Genomic DNA, 25730 nt, shown 5'->3' on the forward strand with positions numbered 1-25730 from the left:
AATGGTTGAGTGGTAGAAGACAGAGGGTGGTTTTAAATGGGCACTGTTCTTCTTGGACTGATGTTAGCAGTGGAGTCCCTCAGAGTTCATTGTTGAGCCCCTTATTGTTTTAAAATATTTATTAATGATATTGATGAAGGCATCTTGAGTTTATTGTCTAAGTTGCAGAGTGGTTAATGACAGGAATCAAGGCATACTGCAGACCTAGAAAAATTAAGCATTGATATACACAGCAACTGTGCCAGAAATAAGGCACAGTTGCTGTGTATATCAGTGCAGCAGAATTCAGCAGAAATAAGGAGGTAGTTATCTCATTGTGTAAGGCAGTGGTTAAGCCACACTTTGAGTACTGCATTACAGGTCTAGAGGCCTCATTCTAGGAAGTATCTGGATCTCTTGGAATAGGTGCAGAGAAGAGCAACAAGATGAGTGATTCAGAACAAAGGGGTACTCTTACCTAGAAAAACTTCAGTTTTGCAGATTGTGGCATCTGGAAACCAGGCACTTGCAAGGAGATATGAGCGAGGCAGCTAAATGCCATCAGCATTTAGCTACCTCAATCCATTTGAAGCCTTTCATTTTGCATGAAAGGCTTAGAATGGATTGAGAAAGCTAAATGCTGATGGCACCCCTACTCTTTCTGAAACAACACACATAATGGGACATAAATTGAGGAAAAATGGTTGCAGAACAGATGTGTGAAAATTTGCTTTCAGCCAGAGGATAGTTGATTGTTGGAACACACTTCCATCTGGTGTCGCAGAAGCAGGGAATTTGAATAAATTTAAGAAAGAATTAGACAAATTATTTAGAGGGAATGGATAGGTAATTTGTTTTGTTTTTCTTTTTGTCTGATGCTGTATAAGCATGCTTCCTTGCACCATTTGTTACTACTAATAATATATAACAGAACTTAGGGAGGAGGAGAATTAAAGTACTTTTAGTACTTTAATTACATTTTTTTCATGTAAATGAAAGAAATAAATTTAAAATATGGTTAACCCTTTGCAGTCTGGCATTATTTTTGCTGTCTTCCCCCCCCCCCCCCTGCAGTTTAGCTCTATCAATCAAAAAAGTGACTAGTTGAAATGTGATGTTTAAAAATTATTTATTTTCTGGTTTACATGAGCTAATATATAAAACACAATGGCAAAACAGTTTAAAAGCTCTAATGCAATATTTATTCCTGGAAGAAAATATTCACAAAACCTTCCTTCTGAATAATCGAGTATGTTATTTTACTTTAGAGCCCCTACTTTGAATTCCTTGTTTGTTCTTTTGTGTTTGGGCAGAGATACAACATCCAAAATATCTGCAGAAATGTCTTCCTGCTAAATACAGTCTTGAAAAATTTGATTCTGTCTGTCCTTTCTTCAGACCATTATTTCTTTATATCAGCTGTTTTAATTTAGTCCCATGATAATAACTCCAGAAAACTTCTTTAGTTTGTTTAATTAAACCTAAACTGAGTCTCACCATATACATGGAACAGTCAGAAACTGTCATACTTGTAAGTTTCCTTTATTTCTCCTTCAGTTTCTTCAAAAGGTCTAGCAATTTTTCAATTTTACTATCAGAAAGGTCTTTACTCAATCTTGACAGCACATCTAAATACTTCACTCTAACACAATATAAGTTACTCTGTGACTTTGACACTGAAAAAAACAATGCCAACTGCCATTATAATTGAATATAAACATGAATGAACGTCAATGTAGGTTTTCATATAATTTATATGAAGTATAAATGGATGGCAGGTGGCATTGTTTTTTCCAATGTCAGAGTCGCAGAGTAACTTATATTGTGTTAGAGTATAAGTTACTCTGTGACTGCTTGCCATTAACTATTGAATATAAATATCAATTTAGTTTTTCAGATTGTTTATAGAAGCATAAATATATGGCAGTACAGTAATCAAGCCTGTACATCAGGAAAGCAAATTTCACGATCGGAAATGCCAACAGTTGCCCCTTTTGAGACATTCAGACTTCAAGAAGTCAAAAAAAAAAAAAAAAAAGTATGCTGAACAGTTGAATTCTAAACATGGATTCAGTTTTTCCAGATTCTGTATATGAATTATAAATAGATGGCAGTACAATGGAAAAACAATTTCATAATCGGAAATATGAATATTCATGCTGACTGAAAGAGAACAAAAAAAAAAAACAATGCCACCTCTGCTTAATAATTGAATATAAACATCAGTAAACATGGATTTAACTTTTCTGATTGAAATAGATGATAATGCAATAATTGTGCCAGCACAGTTGAAAAACAAATTCATAATCGGAAGCATGGATGGAAGCACTGGATGCAACATTGGATTAGAAGCGGAATCTTACATTGCACTGTGCACGACATTGAACCATAATGGGTTAATTTCATTTCATAATGATACACAAATTTTCTCATTGTTTTTTATGACAGTCATTATTTGTTAATTATTAATTTGGAAGCAATGTTCCAGAAAACTATTTTGATGCTAAGGTAGCTGTAAATGAAAGTTCCATTAATTTCTATTTCTAAAAGTTGGCAGCTATGCAGATTTTTAACTGTGTTACACAAAATGCAGCTATGCCCAGAATATCCTCAGCTTGTACAGTGGGCATAGACTGTGTTTCTATCAGAATGCTAATAAACCAGTTGGTGTTGGAAATGGATGAGTAGTGCACGTTGCTAAACAAAGTTGTATATATTGGAAGAACATTTTCAAGATAGGATTATCTCTTGGCAGTTTCCCGATAGGTTACCCCATTCCAGTTTTTCCTAGGTTGCTAGACCTCACAAATTGGGCTTATCTTTACTCGGAAATACCAAAAGATGTATGTACTGGGGAAGCTACACTATTTGTCCAGAGTGAGAAAGTTGCCCTTGTAAAGGATGCAGTATTATGCATATTATGCAAAGTGAGTTGCACATTGCTGCCACCATGTGCATAGTTCTACATATGCATTGCATCCTGAAATTCATCCATTTCTGAAAGAATGTACATTAAGTATGATTGCTGTGCATCACATGTGTACAGCCATAGCAGTACCAGTGATAGGTCAACAGTCTGCTTTAGAGTAATATTGGGCAATAAAAGTATCTTTATCAGAAAAGAAAAAATTAAATTTTGATAAAAGATCAAAGATCTTTTATCAAAATTGAAATTTTATGTAGTCAAATGCTGACACAAATTTATAAATTATTACAGGAAGGATGGAGTGAGTCAGCCATAGATTGTAGCAAGATTTCACATTGGTTTTAAAGGTTTTTGTCAAATGCAGACCAGTGTTGTCTATAGAGGTTCCTGGTCTACCTGAGCACACTGCTTGTGCTCAGGTAGACCAGGAACCTCTATAGATCTTTACATCATCTGCAAATTTAGACATCATGCCCTCTGTCCCTTCATCAATGTCATTTAAGAAAATCAAAAACAATACTGATCCTTGGGGAACCCCACTTCTTATATTAACCTAATCTGAGGAATAACCATTTATCACTGTGTGATAAATGAAGCCATCTTGCTATCCACCTAGGGATTTTCCCTGTGATCAAACCTGTTCCAGCTTATAACATAACCACTCATGTGGGACTGATTCAAATGCTTTGCTGAAATCCAAATAAACAATGTCGAAATTATTCCCTAAATCCAGCTGCAGGAATTGCAGGAATGAATAATTTAAAAATTGCTGGATTGTTACAAAAAATAGTCACAAAAAATATAGCTACAGTGTGTTTTGGAACAGAGAAAGACGGCTTTTGGTTGATTTTTTAGAGAAAGTTTAGACTATGAATAAGGAAAGATACCACAAAAAATAAAATTCCATATATAAATAAGTTAACTGCTCCAACAAGCTTACAGAACTGCATATGTTCATAAATGTGGTATTTAGAGACAGATACACTGGCCACATCTTATAGTCCATTTTTTTCCCGCCTTCTTGTGGCTAAATTAAAAGTATCAAAAAGTTTTACATTGTCTAACATCCTCGTGTATTGGTATATGACTTGGCTCTGTTTCTCATGGGCAGTAAAAGGAAAATAGTCTTTTTTGACATGGGAACAGAAGGTGGACGTTAGTGCTTTTCTGATTGGATGATACTTTTCCCTCTGGTCCCATATCAGAGTGACTAGTGCCTCTGTAGACTGCTGGTTTTGCATTATAGTTGATTAAGGGCTCTTATTTGGAGATAAGGAATACGAAAGTATAGTTTCTTATATTTATGAATAAGGTGAGTGGAGACGGGATAATGAGTCCTCCCATTTCTATTTATATTGAAACTTGGGCTATGCTGCACCCAGACTGCTTTGATTTCCCCCCCCCCCTTGTGTCACAATGGATGCTTAAGATCTGATACTGTTGATTATGTAGCATCGAACAAACTCCGATCAGTGATATTTGAGAAAGGAACCTCTCTCTCTCTCTTCCCCGTGCTTTCCAGTTTAGTGTTAATCTTGTGTTCACTAATTTAACACCGACTGGGCTAGCCAAGTAGGTAAAGTGCCTGCCTGGCGACCCAAAGGTCGCGGGTTTGATTCCCGCCTCAGGCTTGGATCACAGTAAAATGCAAAAACTTTGGGAGGTGCATTATGGCCATAGAGGCTGATGCGCCAACAACTAAAAAAAAAAAAAAAAAACTAATTTAACACCTCAGTTTATAATATGATTTCCTGATGTAGTAGCATTTGATACAGTAAACTGTATAATAAGCTACTTTTAGAATACATTACTTTTCATGGTATCAACAGAGAACAACTGTTCAATTTAAACAGCCCTAACACAAAAATAACCTCCACAAAATCTCTTTCACAAAGCGTGAAGTAATGTGAGTAAATCTGCAATAAGGCCTCTGAGGTTGGGATTATTCATACCACTAATTTTAAACATACACACCAACTGTTTATGACTGATTGAATAATGAAATAAAATAAAATAAAATGATAGAAAAGACTGTAAAATAATATTTACAAAAAACTTTTAATTATTTACAAAAAACTAAACTATAACAAAAATAAAATAAGTAAATAAGTTAAAATGCATTAAAATATAAATATAAAGGCGATAAAAAGACGATAAAAAACACTATTAGAGCTTTCGGAGGTGTCTGCCTCCTTCCTCAGTAATAGTGAGACTTAAGCGACACACCCTTAAATACCAGGTTCATCCTTAAACTAATGTGAGTAAGTTTCATGGAGGCATGAGCCAAAGCACAGCCCAGGCTTTGATATAGCAGGAAGAGACTAACTAATTCCTTTCTGTCTCACCTTATTCAGAAATACAACAAGCTAATCTCATTAGGTTCTCCATGTTGAAAAAAAGCTGTGAATTAGGGTTGAATTTGAAAGTGTCTGCAATTCTGCCCAGACACGATAGGAGGGAGTATATGATGAGAGCCTTATCGATCAATTCGGCCCTGGAAAGATGGGCCGAGAGGTGGCAAATGAAGTTTAACATTGACAAATGTAAAGTACTACATATGGGAAACAGAGCAATGCATCAACTCTGTGGTACTACACTGACAGTGGTAGAGAATGAAAAGGACCTGGGGGTAATTGTGCAGGCAGATATGAAGTTCTCTGAGCAGTGCAGTCGGGCTGCAAGAGTAGCTCATGGTGTCTTGTCAATGATATACAGGAATTTTTCTAGCAGGAATAGGGAGGTGATTATTCCCTTGTATAAGGCAATGATCAGGCCACACCTTGAGTACTGTATACAGGTCTGGAGGCCTCATTTCAAGAAGGACGTAGAGCTGCTGGAACGAGTACAGAGAAGGGAAACAAGATTAGTGAATGGAACAAAGGGTTGCTCTTACGAAGAAAGGCTTAAGTTTTGCAAATTACAGCATCTGGAGACTAGGCACTGGCGAGGTGAACTGATAGAGGTGTACAAAGCCTTGAATGGTTTGAGCATGCTCAGTGCTGATGGGATTCTTCCTCTTGCATAGAATAATCACCTGAGAGGGCATAAATTCAAATTGAGGAAAGACAGATATAGGATAGATGTGCAGAAATTTGCCTTTAGCCAGTGGGTAGTTGGTTGGTGGAACAGACTTCCATCCCTTGTTGTGGAAGTTGATAGCCTAAATAAATTTAAAGCTCAGCTGGACAGGTATTTCGAACAAACGGAGGGGTGAAGTGGAAGTTTTTTATTTTTTTTTGGCTGATGCTGCATAAGCGTGCTTTCTTGCATCATATGCTTCTACTAATGCTAATCTCTAAATAATATTCTTTAGTCATCCATAATGTGGAACCAGCAGTCTACAGATGCACTAGTTTCTTGCCTGCTGATGATCACTCCCCAGCACCAACATAAGTGGATTATCTTATTTAGTTAGGACAGCATGTACCCTTTGTTGCAGCACGAGCGAACCTTTTTTAGAAACTTCAGGAGCAGATCCAAGATTTACACCAGTGCAGAATGAAGTTATGTTTATATCTTCATGTACCAATATCCTTCAATACACATCAGGTGGTCTGAATCATACTGAAGTGGTATTTGTATACTGCATAGTGGAATATATATCATTGTACTGATTTATAGGAATGTACCAGTTTTGCATTCATAGTCTGGCTAGATTGGATGTGGATTCCATTGTCTTCCAGAATATTCCAAGACAAATGAAGGCAAATGGAATAGTTGTTCATCAGAGCATTTATTTTATTTACGCCATTAAATTTTATTTTTCGCAGATTAAATTTTAAGTTTTCCATCCATTCACTAAGTGTCCTTCAGTGCATACAGTACCAGGCAAATTAATAGAAACCTGCCTATTTCAACTTTTTTTGACCAGGCTCATTGACATATTATAAAATGTCAATGAGCCTGTTCAAACATAATACATTATGTAAACATGTATTAAGTTTACATAATGTATTATGTTTGACACATGTTATGTTTATGTAAACATGTATTATGTTTGAAATAAATCTGATATTCCACTTACTAGTTCTGTATTTATTATTATATTGTGTTCAATTTAATTACTGTTTGGTTAATGTATGGTACTGGTACAATTTTCATCTTTGACATTTTTGAGTCAATTTACTGTTTGAACATCATTTTTGAAATCTCGGTGCTATCTAATTATTTTTACTGTGTCCAGATGTCCAAAGTGATATACTTTGTTTATAATAACCCTGCTTACAGTTTAGAGACATAATTCCATTGTTTCTGTTGTGTCCCAGTTAAAAAAAAACAAACAAACAAACTGTTTTTCATTATTTTAGTCTTAAAGCTGAATGGCTTTACAGTCAAGGAAGAGGACGGCATTTTAAACCGGGGGAACATTTTGAGCTCGTGGAATATTTATCACAAGTTTGTCCACTTAATTCAGATCCAGTAAGTAATCTGTATTCTTATATAGTTATCTATTTATAATATCCATCGTATGTATCACATTTATATTTCATTCACATTTATATCACATTCTATATAATATGATAGAAATACAGTCAGTCCTCGTATAACACGTGTTTACACTAAACGAATTCGATCATACACGATTTATAAATAGGGGAACGATATCTTATATAACACGAACAGAATTCGCTTATGCACGATTTGCCTTTGTGTTAACAAGAAATGGCAGTCGAACGCGGAATCACCCCAACTGAACGCAACATGATGGGAATGAAGAGAAGATTCTGAAAATGTATTTATGTTTTTTATATCAGTGAAGGGGAAACACATTTAACCATAATAACATAAAAACCCACACAATTCCAGCTATCGGTATTATCGCAAATGCAATTAGATCGAGTTTACTACCAGTTTATAACAGATTCTACTAGCAGAAACGCAACTGGAAATTATTTTTATTGTTTCATGGTAGTAACCCCCAGAAATGTGCTTTAGTAAAATGTGAGGTGTTAATAATGTGTCTCTGCCTTATGGTGTGGTTTATTCAGTTGCTACATGCGCGCAGCTTTATGTGCATCAAGCGTGTCTCCTCATTTTATAATTGTGCTTTATTCCCTAAAAATTAGTAAAATACTTAAAAGGTGTGAAAAGGAAGCGTCCTGGTGAAGACACTGCAGATTCAGAGAGAAAAAGAAAAGCAATATCAATAAACAGAGGCTGACTGGGTCAAAAATTCTTACCCGGGAAAATTTGTAGTGGCCTCGTACTAGTGTTTATGGCCAAAATCACACCGGCCTTCGGCCCACCGGGGTTTCCCCGGTAAGTCTCCCCTCGACGTGGGCACCTGTACGTGGTGAGAGGACCTCCCAGTGACGCTGCTGGACTTCCAGACTAACATCACTGGGATCCAACGCCACAGCCCAGGTTCCAGGCTTACATCAATGGAATCCGGTGTGTTTGCCGTGCGCTGCGACCCGTGGAAATTCAGAAAGGGGGATCCTGGTGGTTGAGGGGCCCAGCTTCAATACACCACTTTGGCCCCTGCTTCGACAAGACGGGTGGTCCTGGAAGGCCCAGCTAGGATCAATCGGCTAGTAGGTTCGCCTGCGAGGGTCAACCATGTCAATGCCACGCCCCTACCCTCATGGTCCGAGGGACAGGATTCAGGCTGGCGGCGGTGCGGGTATAGTGTCTGGGTAGCCCTGGCGTTCCACTCCCGAGCGCATTTATTGCATGCCGGGTAGTGGGCGTCCCTTTGGGCTCCGTGGTGGGTGGGGAGTCCAGGCACTGAACAATTTAAAAAACTCCACGAATCCTGATAAACTCACTTCTTCAGGGGCCCCAACCCAGTCCCTATCTGAAATCAATGAAAAGGAGACAGATAGCATTATTGCTAAAAAGAGGCAGCGAACCGAATTACCATCAGGGCCTGTCCCACTGTTTTTAATTATGCATTCTACCAATGAGACACCGATTGGTAAAATGTCGCCCTTTTTTATCCAAAAAGGGTTAGCAGGTTCACCCAAATCAGTTAAGAGGCTTCGTTCTGGAGACCTTTTAATTGAAACAAAAAATGACAGGCAATCAGAACATCTCCTCCGAGTAACATCAATCGGTGGAATACCCATAACAGTGACACCACACAGAACACTCAACTCATCGAGAGGAGTCGTTTCGGAGTGGGACCTTCTCGACGTAACCGAGGAGGAAATCTGCTCCGAATTAAAACCCCAGGGAGTTATTGCCGTCAAGAGAATTACTGCGCGAAGGGATGGAAAAATTGTTAAAACCAAGAGCGTTATCCCGACTTTTAACTCTCCTAAACCTCCTGACGAGATTAAAGCTGGATACATCAATTGTTCAGTGTGTCCATATGTCCCGAACCCTTTATGGTGTTTTAAATGCCAGAAGTATGGACATTCTCAAATGGCCTGCCGTGGAGTCCTTGCATGCGCTCGATGCGGTGCAAAGGACCACAAAACAACAGCATGTTCAGCCGCAAAACCCACCTGTATTAACTGTGAAGGCGAACACCCGGCCTACTCACGAGCATGCCAGAGGTGGAAAGAAGAAAAAGAAATTCAACGAAGGCAGAGCTAAATATATCATACCAGGAGGCAAGGAAATCGGTCAAACCCCTGAATATCAACAAACCTACCTACGCCCAGAAGGTAGCAGGGAGATGTTCTGTCGAAACTCAGACTGACATGACCATTCCTCCAAAGGAGTCTTTCACTCCCATCGCGCGTTATCTCTTAAGCTCTCAAAAACCTGCACAGAAAAACCAATCAGCTGCCACTCCTATATCGGTACCTCCTAATGCTCCACAAGTAACCAAAGTAACTATGAAAGAAAAGAATAAGAAGGGGGAAGTCCCCCCTAGTACCCAAGAAAAGATGGATGTCGAGCAGAAGGAGGTACCCGAAGATTCAGTCTTGGAACTCTTTGCGGAGGAAGAAATGGACACGGGACAGCGTCCATTCTTCCCCAAAAAAGATAAACCCAAGACTGATAAAAGTAAGCCCTCAGCACCTCGGAAGCCGCCTGATGGACCCACCAAGCCAAAATAATGGCTCAATTCCTACAATGAAATTGTCGTGGATTCCGGCAAAATATTGATGACATCAAGGCCCTCCTGCAAAAGCACGAGCCAGTTTGCTTTTGCTTGCAGGAGACGTATCTAAAGGCAAATGATGATCCCACCATGCACAACATCACAATTTTTCGAAAGGACAGAATTGCTGATGTCTCTGCTCATGGGGGAGTGGCTATCCTTGTGGGTAACCAGACCCCAGTGCAGCCCTTGCTAATTACAACTAGCATAGAAGCTGTTGCAATTCGCCTTACGGTGGGATTTTTATTAACGGTCTGCTCTATCTATTTGCCACCTGGGACCGACATCTCCCAGGAAGACCTTGATGATCTTCTAACGCAGTTGCCTCCCCCTTTCTTACTTCTCGGGGATTTTAATGGACATAACACCCTGTGGGGTAGTGCTAACAGCAACGGAAGGGGACGAGTCATAGAGCGTATACTCAATGACAATGACCTTTCCCCTTCTAAATACTGGAACAAACACCTTCTTCCACATGCCTACCCGTACATTTTCTGCCATTGATCTCTCTGTCTGCTCCCCTTCTCTACTCCCTTCACTCACTTGGGAAGTGGAGGAGAATCCATACGGAAGTGATCATTTCCCTGTGATAACCTTGTTACACAGTGGAAGCCCATGTCTTCCTTTTAGGTTACCACGGTGGAAGTTTGATCAGGGTGACTGGAATGCCTTCCAACATCAGGCAAATTTCAACCTCACTACAGTCAGTCGGGAGCCGATCAATCACGCAGTAAAGTACATCACAGAAATCATCGTCCAAGCAGCTGCTAATGCTGTCCCAAAAACATCTGCCCGTTTTCCACCATTTCCCAAACCTTGGTGGAATTCACAATGCACAACAGCAAAAAAGGCTCAAAACAAAGCGTGGGGGATATTTCGCCGATATCCTACCACGACCAACCTTATAGCCTTTAAACGTGCACGAGCCAAAGCACGCTACATCCGTCGTCAGAGTCAAAAGGAATCGTGGATCCGTTTTACATCATCTATTAACCAGTCTACCAACTCTAAGGTAGTCTGGGATAAAATCCGGAAAATGGGGGAAATATACATCCCACCCTTCTTCAATCCTAGATTATAATTGATGCACTATTGCAGATCCAACTGCAATAGCCAATGCTCTTGGGGAAACATTCTTTAACATCTCCGCCACATCCTCGTACTCCCCAGAGTTCCTGGTCCTGAAACATAAATTGGAAAAACAAGCACTTAATTTTAAGTCCAAGGGCCTCTATCCCTACAACGGGGCGTTCACTATAGAGGAACTGAAAAGAGCCCTCACTCTTTCCAAAGCAAGTACTGTTGGACCAGATGGCATCCATTATGAAATGATTAAACATCTTTCACCAAAATCTATGGATTGTCTGCTCCTTCTGTATAACAGAATCTTTATTGAAGAGCAGTTTCCAGACTCCTGGCGAAAGGCAATCGTTCTTGCCTTTCCTAAGCCAGGAAAGGATCCAAAAGTCACCACCAACTATCGTCCTATTGCTCTGACTAGCTGTCTGTGCAAAATCATGGAGAGAATGGTTAATTCTCGTTTAATATGGTATTTAGAATCAAATGACCTTCTCTCCAGCATTCAGTGCGGCTTCCGAAGGAACCGGTCCACTTTGGACCATCTTATTAGATTGGAAGCATCCATCCGGGATGCTTTCCTAAAACGCGAACACTTGGTGTCGGTGTTCTTTGACATGGAGAAAGCGTATGACACAACTTGGAAATTTGGCATCTTAAAAGATCTGCATAGCCTTGGTCTTAGGGGGCAACTCCCAATTTTTATTAAAAACTTTTTGCCAATCGATCTTTCCAAGTTTGCGTGGGATCCTCACTCTCTCCTTCCTTCAGTCAAGAGGAGGGAGTACCACAAGGATCAGTATTAAGTGTCACGCTTTTCGCCATCAAAATAAATTCAATCACAGAACAACTTCCTCCAACGGTAAACAGTGCCCTCTATGTTGATGACTTTAGCATTTTTTGTCAGTCGTGCAACATGAGGGTTATTGAAAGACAACTGCAGAAAGCCATTGATAATCTGAATGTCTGGGCACTTGCTAATGGCTTCAGGCTCTCGCCGGAGAAGACCGTTTGCGTACACTTTTGTCGTAAGCGTAATCTTCATCCTGAACCCGAATTAAGGCTCGGACAATATGCTATTCCAGTAGCAGCGAACATAAAATTCTTGGGACTCATATTCGATAAAAAACTGACCTTTTAGCATTAGCATTATTAGCATTAGTAGAGGCATATGATGCAAGAAAGCAAGCTTATTCAGCATCAGCCAAAAAAAAAAAAAAAAAAAAACACACACACACACCACTCCCATGTCACCCCTCCGTTCGTTCGAAATACCTGTCCAGTTGAGCCTTAAATTTGTTTAGGCTATCAACTTCAACAACAAGTGACAGAAGTCGGTTCCACCAACCAACCGCCCGCTGGCCAAAGGCAAATTTCCGCACATCTATCCAACATCCGTCCTTCCTCAATTTGAATTTATGCCCTCTGAGGTGATTATTTTGAGCAAGATGAAGAATCCCATTGGCATTGAGCATGCTCGAACCATATAAAGCCTTATACACCTCTATCAGATCACCTCGCTGGTGCCTAGTCTCCAGACTCTGTAATTTGCAAAACTTAAGCCTTTCTTCGTAAGAGCAACCCTTTGTTCCATTCACTAATCTTGTTGCCCTTCTCTGTACCCGTTCCAGCAGCTCTACATCCTTCTTGAAATGAGGCCTCCAGACCTGTATACAGTACTCAAGATGTGGCCTAACCATTGCCTTATACAAGGGAATAATCACCTCCTTATCCCTGCTAGAAAAATTCCTGTATATCATTGACAAGACACCATGAGCTACTCTTGCAGCTCGTCTGCACTGCTCAGAGAACTTCATATCTGCCTGCACAATTACCCCCAGGTCCTTTTCATTCTCCACCACTGTCAGCGTAGTACCGCAGAGTTGATATGTTGCTCTGGGGTTACTGTTTCCCATATGTAGTACTTTACATTTGTCAATGTTAAACTTCATTTGCCACCTCTCAGCCCATCTGTTCAACCTTTCCAGATCCTGTTGCAGCAGCATAGCATCAGTAGTGTCCTTAACAACCTTTGTATCATCTGCAAACTTGGACATTAAACTTGATCAATCAATAATTAATAAAACATCAATAATCAATAAAATAATCAATAATCAATAAACATCATCAATATCATTCATAAACACCGAAAACAACAATGGACCCAACACTGAACCCTGAGGAACTCCACTAATAACATTAGTCCACGTTGAGCAGTGTCCATTGATTATCCATAGCAGCAATTTGCCTCCAATGCCACACTGCTCCAGTTTGTGCAGCAGTCTTCCATGTGCAACCGTATCAAAAGCCTTTCTAAGATCCAAATATATAATATCAAAATTATTCCCTACATCCAGTTCTTTTGTGACTACATCATAGTATCCAATCAAATTGATCAGGCAAGACCTGCTCTTAACAAAACCATGCTGCGTCTGAGCTATAACTGAATTCTTGTCTAGATGATCCTGCAGTGCTTCTTTAACCAGTGCCTCCATTAATTTACCTGGAACAGAAGTTAAACTAACAGGTCTATAATTACTTGTGTCAGCCTTTGATCCTCCTTTGTGAATTGGGGTTACATTACAAAATGTTATTACAAAATCATCTCCAGTCTATGGGTACCTCCCCTGAGTCCAAAGAAGCTCTCATAATTATGGCTAGGGGTTTGCTCACTTCCTTTGCTGCCTCCTTTAATATAACTGGATAGATCCCATCCACCCCAGGTGCTTCTTTTATGTTTATCCTCAACAATCTCTGCTCCACTTTCTTCTCAGTTATTTCAAAATCATCCAGCTCACTGCCAATGTTTACTTTACCTACATCATTCTCCTTCCTGTATAACTCCTCATGCGTGAATGTAGATGCAAAATACTCGTTTAGATTGTTAGCCACCTGAGCAGGATCCTCAACTGTTGAACCATCAATATCCAGTGGACCAATCTGATTCATCCCTTTCCTTCTTGAGTTTAAATAGGTAAAGAACTCTTTTCTGTTTTTCTTTGCATCCTTTGCCAAGGATTTTTCGTAGTCTGCCTTTGCCTGCCTAATCTCCTTTGTGACTTGGTTACAGACCAACTTATATCTATCATAGGCTTCCATGTCACCCATTAATTTGTATGTATCCCATGCATTTTTCTTCTCTGCGACATGTCTCATTAGTTCATCTGACAACCATTTAGGCCTAAACCTTGAACAATATTTCTTAGTTGGTATGTTAAACCTGGTAGCCTCCAAGATTAGTTCCTTGAATGCTTCCCATTTTGAGTTTGCTGTTGGTAACATCATCAGTTGGTCCCACTGTATAGAATTTAAATACTGTCTCAGACTATCATAGTCACCTTTACGAAAACAAAAACCCTTCCCTTTACCTCTGATGGTAGTTACCTCCTTTAACATAACACACTGTGATCACTGCCACCTAGTGGTTCATTTATCTGCAGATTCTTAATGCATGAAGAATCACTACTGATAATCAGATCAAGAGTATTGCTCCCTCTTGTTGCCTCACGAACATGCTGATGTAGAAAGCAATCATCCAATAAATCCACAAAAGCCTTGCTAGTGTGCGAGTGACCAATTTTTTATAATATTAGAATTATAATATGAAATTATAAGAATTATAATATGGAATTTATTATAATATATTAATATAAGACTTCCCACACCCAATGCACAAGGATCCAATCTAATTTTAATTTTTTTTCCTTCCTTGTATTCACATACGTGAAAAATTCCTTGTCCCCATTCTTTGATCTCTTAGCCAATGCTTTCTGATATGCAGCCTTGGCCTCCCTGACCTTATTTGTGGCACTATTACAGATCAACTTGTACCTCTTATAGGGTTCAGTACTTTTCATTGCTCCGTAACTATTCCATGCTATCTTTTTCTGCTCTATTTGATGAGCCAGCTCTGCAGTCATCCATTTCAGCTTCTTCCTCCTCCTGTAATATTTTCTTAAAGGTATGAATGCATTCATGGCTTCCATGGTTTTTGCTTTAAAAGTATTCCATAATTCAAATGTATTCACCATCCCTCGGCAATCTGCCCAGTTCACAGATGCCACATAGTGCCATAAACTGTCAAAGTCTCCTCTTCTGAAGTGGTATGACACTTTGATATTCCTTAGTGTTTTGTAGTATAAAATTGTTTATCATTTATTAAAGCATTGCTTACATTAATTGTGCATTTTGTTTTTAATATTAAAAATATAAAATTTGTTTATATCCATAGTTTTAAATTTATTATGTTACAATTTTAGTTGGTTGGAGAGGAAGATGAAAGACTGACTCGTATTCTTCAAATGCAGCGGCAACATCGAGAACAGCTTTTGCATGAACTATCACATTCACCAGTTCCACAACGTAAAATATTTGAAAATCTCTTACAGAAAGGTCAACAGGATATTACAGTTGATGTTGAAGAGTATTTGGAACTTTCCAAAGAAAAAGGGAAATGTTCTTTATCACCGAAGTATCCATCCACTTCCCAAAAGAAAGGTATTTTTTTTTTATTTCGCATGAAACAATTTGAATGAAACAGTTTGTAAGAAAAATTAATTATCGCTGACATTCCTGTGAAATCTGAATACACATTTTTCCTGTCACTAAATACACAAAGCATTCATTTGCAAGGAGATATTGCTCCTTTAGAACATCACTAAATTGCTATAGTGTTTTAAATTAAATATATTATAAAATTAAACATTTAAAATTTATTAAAAATGTTCATTTAGTCCTTCGGCAAATTAATCTTGAGCATTTTCCTAATTTTAATAGAGTTTCAGAGAAATAAATTATTTTCATAATTTCATTATGTTGGAAGTGTTTCAGAAGGATGTGTTAGAAAATTCTTGGAAGTTTTCTTGGGTCTAAAAAGTAATATTTCAGAGTTATTCCATTAAACTTTTAAAAAAGCATACAAAAATAAGAGTCCTTAATTTTTAAAGGTTTGCATGTAATTTTATAACAATTGTTCAAATGACATCTTGCACTTGAATGTATACTCAGCTCATTAGTGACTGTCGAACACACTAGAACATTTCTGCAGCGGTATGGATTATTTCACATTTGCATTCTACTCATTACTGTATTTCTACACTGTTTGACTTTCACTTTGTGTCAGGCTTTTTAAATGATCTCACAGAAAGTAATTGAAGGTGTTTATGTCAGGTGATTATACTGGCCAAGCAACAGGACTTTCCTGCATTGGACAAGTCAGGGAAGTCCTGTTGCTTGGATAAATATGATCACCTGAGAAGTAGCATTGAGGTAAACTCACATCAGTTCAAATGGCAGAGGTGCCATTTCATGTAAACCACTTCATCTTGTGCAGAGAGAAACATCTTCAAGCAGTCTAGGCAAAATAACTTCCATAAAGTGTTGGTAAACTTGCCAATCAGCCAAAAATAGAAGAAACTGTGGCCTAATCAACTGATCAGTGATACCACAACATATTAATAAAAAATTGTTCTTGACAAATTCTTTCCATTAGATCATGTCACTTTTCTTCTGCCTTTCTATGCAAGTTGTCTGAGTTGATGATAACATTACATTAAAGCTTGCTTCATCCATAAAAAGGATCAAACTTATTAAACCGGGATCTTGAGTGTGATGATGGCAGCGCCATCAGTGAAACTGGACAATGTGTCAGTGATTGTTCTCTTTGCAGATGGAAGAGATAGCTGTTACTGTCACTGGAAAATGCACCAAACAGACATATGGGAATCTGTAGAGTTTGTCAGGTACTTATCCGTGGATCTTATACCATGTCAAGAGTTTCATAACCATCATCTTACTATGCTTGTGATTGAATTGGCAGTCTTGCAGTTTGATGAAATGCACCACTTTTCCTCAAGCACTTATTGATAACTAAATGTTCAAAAAATCAACAGTCTTTTGTTAAGAAAATTTTCATGGATGTAATCATCTTGTTATAAGTTAATTTCTTTCAGTGTAACCATATAAGAGGAGCATATTTGAATTTTCAATATTGGAAATGAAGCTGTTGCTATGAAATTAAATAGCACTGTCTCTGAATGATTGATGTTTATATGCAAAGTATATACATAGTTTTGGCACTTGGCCTTAGGTGGGGGTAGATACAAGCAAAGGCTTCCTCTCCATTTTGAGATTGGATTAATTTGAACAAAGCAACAATATGGAAGGCATGGATTTCTGGAGCTGCTGCAAACGTATAAGTTTTTTTTTGAAATTTTATCGTATTTTTGATTAATTAATGTATTATTTTGTGTTTTACAAATAGATTAAATAGGCTTAGCAGAGTTCGTTAGCGTATTTTTCAAATTAAGCTAGTAATTTTTTAAGTTACAACTCGTTACTCATACTGCTATTGTATAGGTGTTTTGGCGGGAATATCATAGTGTAACCAGTAGCGCAGAAGAATAGTAGAGTTTTAATTGTAATAAATAAGTATTTTGGACGGTTTAATCACGTTTTGGGCATATATCTTTTGTATTTAGCTAAGGATATAACTAATTTAACATTGTGATCATTACAGTATAGCATAACTTGATAGCATATATTTCGAACTTGATACCTAAGGTATAACGTAAAACTATATAGTGGAATACACCGATGAACCAAAACATTGCGACCACCTGCCTAGTATGATATTGGTCCTCCACATGCAGCCAAAACAGCTCGTACCCGGCGAGCCATGGAAGCTACAAGATTTCTAAATGTGTCTTGTGGTATCTGGTATCAACATGTAACCAGCAGATTATTTAACTCCTGTAAGGTCCGTGGTTGAGACACGGCAGATCAGAGTTGCTGTTCCAACACAAACCACAGATGCTCAGTGGGATTGATCTCTGGCAAATTTGGAGGCCAGGACAATACCTGGAAGTTTTCCTCATGTTCCTTGAACCAGTCTCGAATAATCCGGACGGTGTGGCATGGCGCATTATCCTGCTGAAAGATGGTACCACCAGAGGGGAAGACCGTTGCCATGAAAGGTTGTACCTGGTCAGCAATGATGTTTAGGTAGGTGGTAAAGTCAGAGTGACTGACACATGGATGACTGGACCCAGGGTATCCCAGCAGGACATCGTCCAACACATTACAGCCTTGTTTTCCACAGCAGTATGTTCGAGAGGCAACCAGAGGAAGTAATACTCCTTATCTCATTATCAGCAGAGATTCTTCATCCATTAAGAATCTGCAAATTAAGGAACTACTAGGTGGCAGTGATCACAGTATACTAATCTGGGATTTACTTAAAGATGTAACTACCATCGGTAATAAAAGGAAGGCATTTTGGTCTCAGAGATTTTTTTAAATTCTATACAGTAGGACCAACTGATGTTGTTACCAATAGTGAATTCTAAATTGGAGGCCTTTGGGGAATTAATCTTGGAGTGTACTAGACTTTTAATACCAACTAAGAAATACTATTCACGGTTTAGGCCTAACTGGATGTCAGATGAACTAATGAGGCTCATGGCTGAGAAGAAAAATGCATGAGACATACAAATTCTCAGGAGATGCAGATGCCTGTGGTAAGATATAAGTTAGTATTTAATCAAGTCACAAAGGACATTAGGCAAGCAAAGGCAGATTACAAGAAATCTGTAGCAAAGGATGCAAAGATAAACAGTAAAGACTTCTGTACTTATGTAAACTGTAGAAGGGGATGAATCAGATTGGTCCACTTAACATTGACAATTTGATTGTTGATGAACCTGCTGAGGAAGCTGACAAACTGAATGAGTATTTTGCATCTGCTTTCACACATGAGGAAGCCTGGAGGGAAGTGGAAGCCAGAAGCTTATCAAATTCTGGCAGGAGCTAAATGATATTTTAATAACTGAGAGCAAAGTTGAGGAGAAATTATTGGAATTAAATATAAGAAAGGCACCTGGGTGGATGAGATGTATCCAGTTATATTAAAGGAAGAAAACAAACCCTTAGCCATAATTATGAAAGCTTCCTTGAACTCAGAAGAGGGTACCATGGACTGGAGATGTGCAAATGTGTCCCCAATTCACAACTAGGGATCAAAAGGTGACGAGTAATTACAGACCTGTTAGTTTAACTTCTGTTCCAGTAAAAATAATGGAGTCACTTGTTAAAGAAGCAATTGTAGGATCATCTAGACCAGACTGCAGTTATAGGTCAGATACAGCATGGGTTTGTTAAGGGGAAGTCTTGTCTGACAAATTTCATTGGATACTATGATGTGGTCACGAAGGAACTGGATGCAAAAAATAATTTTGATATTATATACTTGGATTTTAGGAAAGCTTGTGTTACTGTTGCACATGGAAGACTGCTGTACAAATTGGAGCAGTATAGTATTAAGGGCAAGTTGCTACAATGAATAAAAGGATGGTTGAGTGGGAGAACACACAGAGTGATAATCAATGGATATTGCTTTTCGTGGACTAATGTTATTAGTGGATTCCCCCAGGGTTCAGTGTTAGGCCCAGTATTGTTTTCTGTATTTATCAATGATATTGATGAAGGTATATCAGGGTTAATATCTAACTTTGAGGACGATATAAAGATTGGCAGGGTTATTAATGACAGTAATGATAGTACATTGCTGCAGCAGGATCTGGAAAAGTTGAGCAGATGCACTGAGCAGTGGCAACTGAAGTTTAACGTTTTACAAATGTAAAGTACTGCATATGGGTAGCAGTAACCCCAAAGTAATATACCAACTCCACTACACTCAGGTAGTGGAGAATGAAAAGGACCTGGGGATAATTGTGCATTCAGATATGAAGTTTTCTGAGCAGTGCAAACAGGCTGCAAGAGTTTATGCTCATGGTGTCGTGTCAATGATATATAGGAATTTGGCTAGCAGGGATAGGGAGGTGGTCCCATTGTATAAGGCAATGGTCAGGCTACACCTTGAGTACTGCATACAGCTCTGGAGGCCTCATTTTAGGAAGGATGTAGAGTTGCTGGATGAGTACAGAGGCAACAAGGTTAGTGAGTGGAACAGAGGGTTGCTGTTACCAAGCAAGCTTAAGTTCTGCAAATTGCAGCATCTGTAGAGTAGGCACCTGCGACATGATCAGATTGAGGTGGTGATAAGGTCTTGAATGGCTTAAGTAAGCTCAATGCTGATGGGATTCTTCCTCTTGCTCAGATTACTCACCTGAGGGGCATAAATTCAAATTGAGGAAAGAGAATTGTGGAATAGATGTTCAGAAATTTGCCTTTAGCCAGCAGATGGCTGATAGTTGAAACAAACTTCCATCTGTTGTAGTGGAGGTAAGCAACTTAAATAAGTTCAAGGCAGAACTAGGCAAACAATTGGATGAATGGATGGATGAAATGGGTAGGTTTTTATTTTTTCTGGCTGATGCTATACACCGATGAGCCAAAAACATTATGACCAGCGAGTCGTTATGTAAATTGAAGCAACTGCCGGTAAATTACAGCTTGGGTCGGGACACGGTATAAAAAACATCTGATACTGAGCTGCATTAATCAGTGTTACTCTTGTTTTTCAGATGGGAAAGGCAGCAGACTTAAGCGAGTTTGACAAAGACCAAATTGTAATGGCCATACAACTGGGTCAGAGCATATCCAAAATGACATGGCTAGTTGGATGCTCAAGGTCAGCTGTGGTTAGTAGCTATCGGAAGTGGTCTGAGGAGAGAAAACCCCACGAACCGCCAGTGAGGTGTTGGACGATCACAGCTCATCGATGCTTGAGATGAGCAAAGCCTCTGCCAGATGGTATGTAGCAACAGATGGGCGACTGTGGCACAACTCGCTGGTAATTGGAATGCCAGTGATGGAAATAATGTGTCACAACACACCGTACATCGAACCTTGCTGAAAATGGGGCTGCGTAGCTGCAGGCCATTCCGAAGGCCCATGCTAACCACAATTCACTGGCAACAGCACCTAAAATGGGCACGCGAGCATCGAAACTGGACCTTGAGTGATTGGAAGAAGGTCGTCTGGTTCAATGAATCGCATTTCCTGTTGCACTGTATGGATGGCCGGATATGTGTGCATTTACAGGGAAGTGACGGTGATGCACCGTGGGATGAAAACAAGCCAGTGGCGGTGATGTCATGTTTGGGCAATGTTCTGCTGGGATACCCTGAGTCCGGTCATCCATCTGCTGGGCTCTCTGATGTCTACCACCTACCTAAACATCATTGCTGACCAGGTACACCTTTTCATGGCAACGGTCTTCCCCTCTAGTGGTGCCATCTTTCAGCAGGATAATGCGCCATGCCACACCGCCCTGATTGTTCGAGACTGGTTAGTGGAACATGAGGAAGACTTCCAAGTATTGCCCTGGCCTCCAAATTCCCCAGAGATCAATCCCACTGAGCATCTGTGGTTTGTGTTGGAACAGCAACTCCAATCTGCAGCATCTCAACCATGGACCTTACAGGAGTTAAAGAAGCTGCTGGTTACATGTTGGTACCAGATACCACCAGACACATTTAGAAATCTTGTAGCATCCATGTCTTGCCGGGTACGAGCTGTTTTGGCTGCATATAAAGGACCAACATCATATTAGTTAGGTAGTCATAATGTTTTGGCTTATCGGTGTATAAGCTTGCTTTCTTGCATCCCATGCATCTACTAATGCTAATTTCAATGTTTTATTTACCACTGTTTTCGGATATTCACACTTCTATACCTTCATCTTTGATTAAGGACGTGACTTCGTTGATTGTTGTTAACTGTTGTCGCATTTTAAATTAGAAAAGTGCAGAGTTTCATTTCACTGCAGGAGTGATATAATATAATAGACTATGTTCTGTTTTTCTGTCCTTCTTCTGTGGAGATTTTGTTCCCTCCATTGACAGTGCTCACTTACACTGAAATTACATTGTTATCCACTAGTCATCCCAAAAACTGCGACTTTCATGCACAGTATTCTGTATAACGATTTCATCTTTGTTATTAAAAACCTAATAACTTACGGTCACAAACCTGGAAATGTCAAGCAAGCAGTAAATCATACTGAATTAAACAAAACCTTAAAAAAAAAAAAATGAAAAAGCTTTGATTAAATAAATGTGGTGTGGTGATACTATCTGGGCTATATATTGGACATGTATTCTTCTGCTAAAGCCTTCTGCTAAATGTTGTTAATACTTACACTAAAGCGTCTAATTGTAGAACATCTGCTTCAACAAACTTACATAGCCCATCAAACAGCTTTTCAGTTCCATGCATTGCTGCAAGACCTTCTAACTTCTAAGACTTCAGTTATAGCTCAGACACAGCATGGTTTTGTTAAGGGAAAGTCTTGTCTCACCAACTTGATTGGATACTATGATGTGGTCACAAAGGAACTGGATGCAGGGAATAACTTTGATATCATATACAGTCTGTCCTCGTATAGCACGATAGTTGCGTTCCTAGAAACCCTCGTGCAATGCAAAATCGTGCAATATAAACAACAGGCCCTATGGGAAAAGTAGGGTTAGGTGCCGACCACCCAAGATTGAACACACATTTGGAACCAAAACATTACCAAACACAATAAATAATCGGGTAATTTTAATCGTTATAAAATACTTACGTATTTTATAACGATTAAAATACGTAATAAAAATAATATTATATTATAATAAAGTATTTTTAGTATTTTTTAATACTAAAAAAGAATTTTTTACGGATAAAATACGTATATTCGTAAAAAAATTTATTAAATTAAATAAAATAGTCGTAATAAAATACTTACGTATTTTATAATACGTAAGTATAAATTATAATGCGTAAGTCGTAATAAAATATTGCTAATGCTTTTGCTTCTATCGTAAGCAAACTTGCTTTTTGTTTGATTTTCTATCCAAAGAGATGACAGCCGTTCCATCTCTTCCAATTCTTTGTGTCTTAATCTAATGGATTTTAATTACACTTTGAGTTGTTCCCGCTATGAAAGTTGTTTTTATTTTCTCTGCATTCTTTGTAATTCTCCGTGTTTCCTCATTTAGGTCTGTAGCACGTGCAATATCACATGGTCTTTCATTTCGCTCAAAGCGTTTCACAATTTCATATTTTTTCTCTATCGACAGAAGCGGACTGGCCATAAGCCTTACGGGGGAAACCACGGTGGGCCGGAGGCCGGTGTGATTTTGGCCATAAACCGTAGTATGAGGCCACTACAAATTTTCCCGGGTAAGAATTTTGGACCCAGTCCGCCTCTGTTTATCGATATTGCTTCTTTTTTTTTCTCTCTGAATCTGCAGTGTCTTAGCCAGGACGCTTCCTTTTCACACCTTTTAAGTATTTTACTAATTTTTAGGGAATAAAGCACAATTACAAACGAGGCGGCACGCTTGATACACAGAAACAAAGCTGCGCGCGTGTAGCAACTGAATAAACAACACCGTAAAGGCCGAGATACACAATTAACACCTCACATTTTACTAAAGCACATTTCTGGGGGTTACTACCATAAAACAATAAAAACAATTTCCAGTTGCGTTTCTGCTAGTAGAATCTGTTATAAACTGGTAGTAAACTCCATCTAATTGCATTTGCGATTATATCGATAGCTGGAATTGTGTTGGTTTTTACGTTATTATGGTGAAATGTGTTTCCCCTTCACTGATATAAAACACATAAATACATTTTCAGAATCTTCTTCGTTCCTATCGTGTTGCGTTCAGTGGGGTGATTCCGCATTCGACTGCCATTTCTTGTAAACACAAAGGCGAATCGTGTATAAGCGAATTCGGTTCGTGTTATATAAGATAACGTTCCCCTATTTATAAATCGTGTATGATCGAATTCGTGTAATGCAAACACGTGTTATACGAGGACCGACTGTATTTGGATGTTAGAAAGGCTTTTGATACTGTTGCACATGGAAGACTATTGCACAAATTGGAGCAGTGTGGCATTGGCGGCAAATTGCTGCTAAGGATAAAGGGATGATTGAGTGGGAGAAGACAGAGAGTGGTAATCAATGGACACTACTCTTCGTGGACTAATGTTATTAGTGGAGTCCCTCAGGGTTCAGTGTTGGGTTCATTGTTGTTCTCTGTATTTATTAATGATATTGAAGATGGTATATCAGGCTTAATATCCAAGTTTGCAGATGATACGAAGGTTGGCAGGGTTGTTAATGACACTAATGACAGTATGCTGCTGCAACAGCATCTAGAAAAGTTGAGCAGATAGGCTGAGAGGTGGCAACTGAATTTTAACATTGAGGCACCTAACTCTGTGGTACTACACTGACAGTGGTAGAGAACAAAAGGACCTGGGGGTACAGGCAGATATGAAGTTTTCTGAGCAGTGCAGACGGTCTGCAAGAGTAGCTCATGGTGTCTTCCATGGATATACAAGGAATTTTTCTAGCAGGGATAAGGAGATGTCTATCCCCTTGTATAAGGCAATGTCAGGCTGCACATTGAGTACTGTATACAGGTCTGGAGGCCTGATTTTGGGAAGAATGTAGAGCTGCTGGAGCAAGTGCAGAGAAGGACAAGATTAGTGAATGGAACAAAGGGTTGCTCATACAAAGCCTTAAGTTTTGAAAATTACAGTGTCTGGAGACTAGGCACCAGCGAAGTGATCTGATTGGTTTGAGCATGCTCAATGCTGATGGGATTCTTCCTCTTGCTTAGAATATTCACCTGAGAGGGCATAAATTCAAATTGAGGAAAGATAGTTGTAGGATAGATGTGCAGAATTTTGCCTTTAGCCAGCGTTCCAGCAATTCAGTTGATTGCTGGAACAAACTTCCGTCTGTTGTTGTAGAAGTTGATAGCTTAAATAGATTCAAGGCAGAACTAGACAAATATTTGGAGCAAGTGGATGGGTGAAATTAGAAGATTTGGTTTTTTTTGGCTGATGCTATATATAAGCTTGCTTTCTTGCATCATGTGCCTTTACTAATGCTGAGCTCTCCTGCTCATTCTTGGAGACCAGCCAAGTACTTTAAGACAGCAAATATCAGCAGCAGCAACTTGGCATGATTGGAAAATTTTAATAGGCAGTATAGTTAGTAACTTTTGCACCATAAAATGCTGAACAATAACAAAAAGCATATAAAAGACATGACAAAAAGGAGGTGGGTTGGTGATAACCAAATCCTAAAGGTTAAAAAATATGAGTAAGGAAGTGCTCGTAAGACAGCTTAAATGACTGGTGGTGGCATGTCAGCATCATAGGTATAAGAGATGAAACCCTACTCCTTACTAAATGTACTAGAGATGAACCCTACTCCTTACTTAAGGTACTAGAGATGAAATCCTACTCCTTACCTTTGAAATTGGCAGAGGGTATACAACAGTATTTGACCCCAGGCCTCACTAAACAAATGTGCTAAAATCACTATGCTGTTGTGAATGTTTTCATACAGTAGATCGCAGTCTGTGGTGGTATGCCTGAAATCTAATACACCTGCCCTTGATTATAAAAAAAATTGATTGTACATAACTTCAATATATATAATACCAAAATGAATAACAAATGTAGTTTCATTTGGAATGAGATGGAGTAATCAGTTAAAAAAGTAATCAGCTTGCCTCCAAAAGCTACCATTTTGTCATATTGAAATTAGAAAAATTAAATGCTAATGACTGGTTAATAATTTTTTTAGCAATGCTCTACCAGTTAAAATTATGGTCCCATGATAGCTGGTGCATTACTGAATTTTCAGTTTTCAGATGAATGCAAGTTGTTCAAAAATACCAAAAAGTCCTATATATGGAGGTAGAGTCACTCACTTCAGTT

At 38.8% G+C, this 25730-nt stretch overlaps 1 protein-coding gene across 1 annotated transcript in view; it reads left to right on the forward strand.

The window, feature by feature from the left end:
* Nucleotides 1-25730, forward strand: part of Cep97 (centrosomal protein 97kDa) — a 220207-nt gene that overhangs the window by 121486 nt on the left and 72991 nt on the right. Inside the window, exons 9-10 of the mRNA XM_090380233.1 lie at nt 7213-7324; nt 15296-15533. Coding sequence (XP_090236359.1) covers nt 7213-7324; nt 15296-15533 — 350 coding nt within the window. The remainder of the gene's footprint in view (nt 1-7212; nt 7325-15295; nt 15534-25730) is intronic.

The sequence above is a fragment of the Mastigoproctus giganteus genome, chromosome 8 (genome assembly GCF_048544385.1).
Source record: "Mastigoproctus giganteus isolate SK-2022 chromosome 8, ASM4854438v1, whole genome shotgun sequence".
NCBI classification, from domain to species: domain Eukaryota; kingdom Metazoa; phylum Arthropoda; class Arachnida; order Uropygi; family Thelyphonidae; genus Mastigoproctus; species Mastigoproctus giganteus.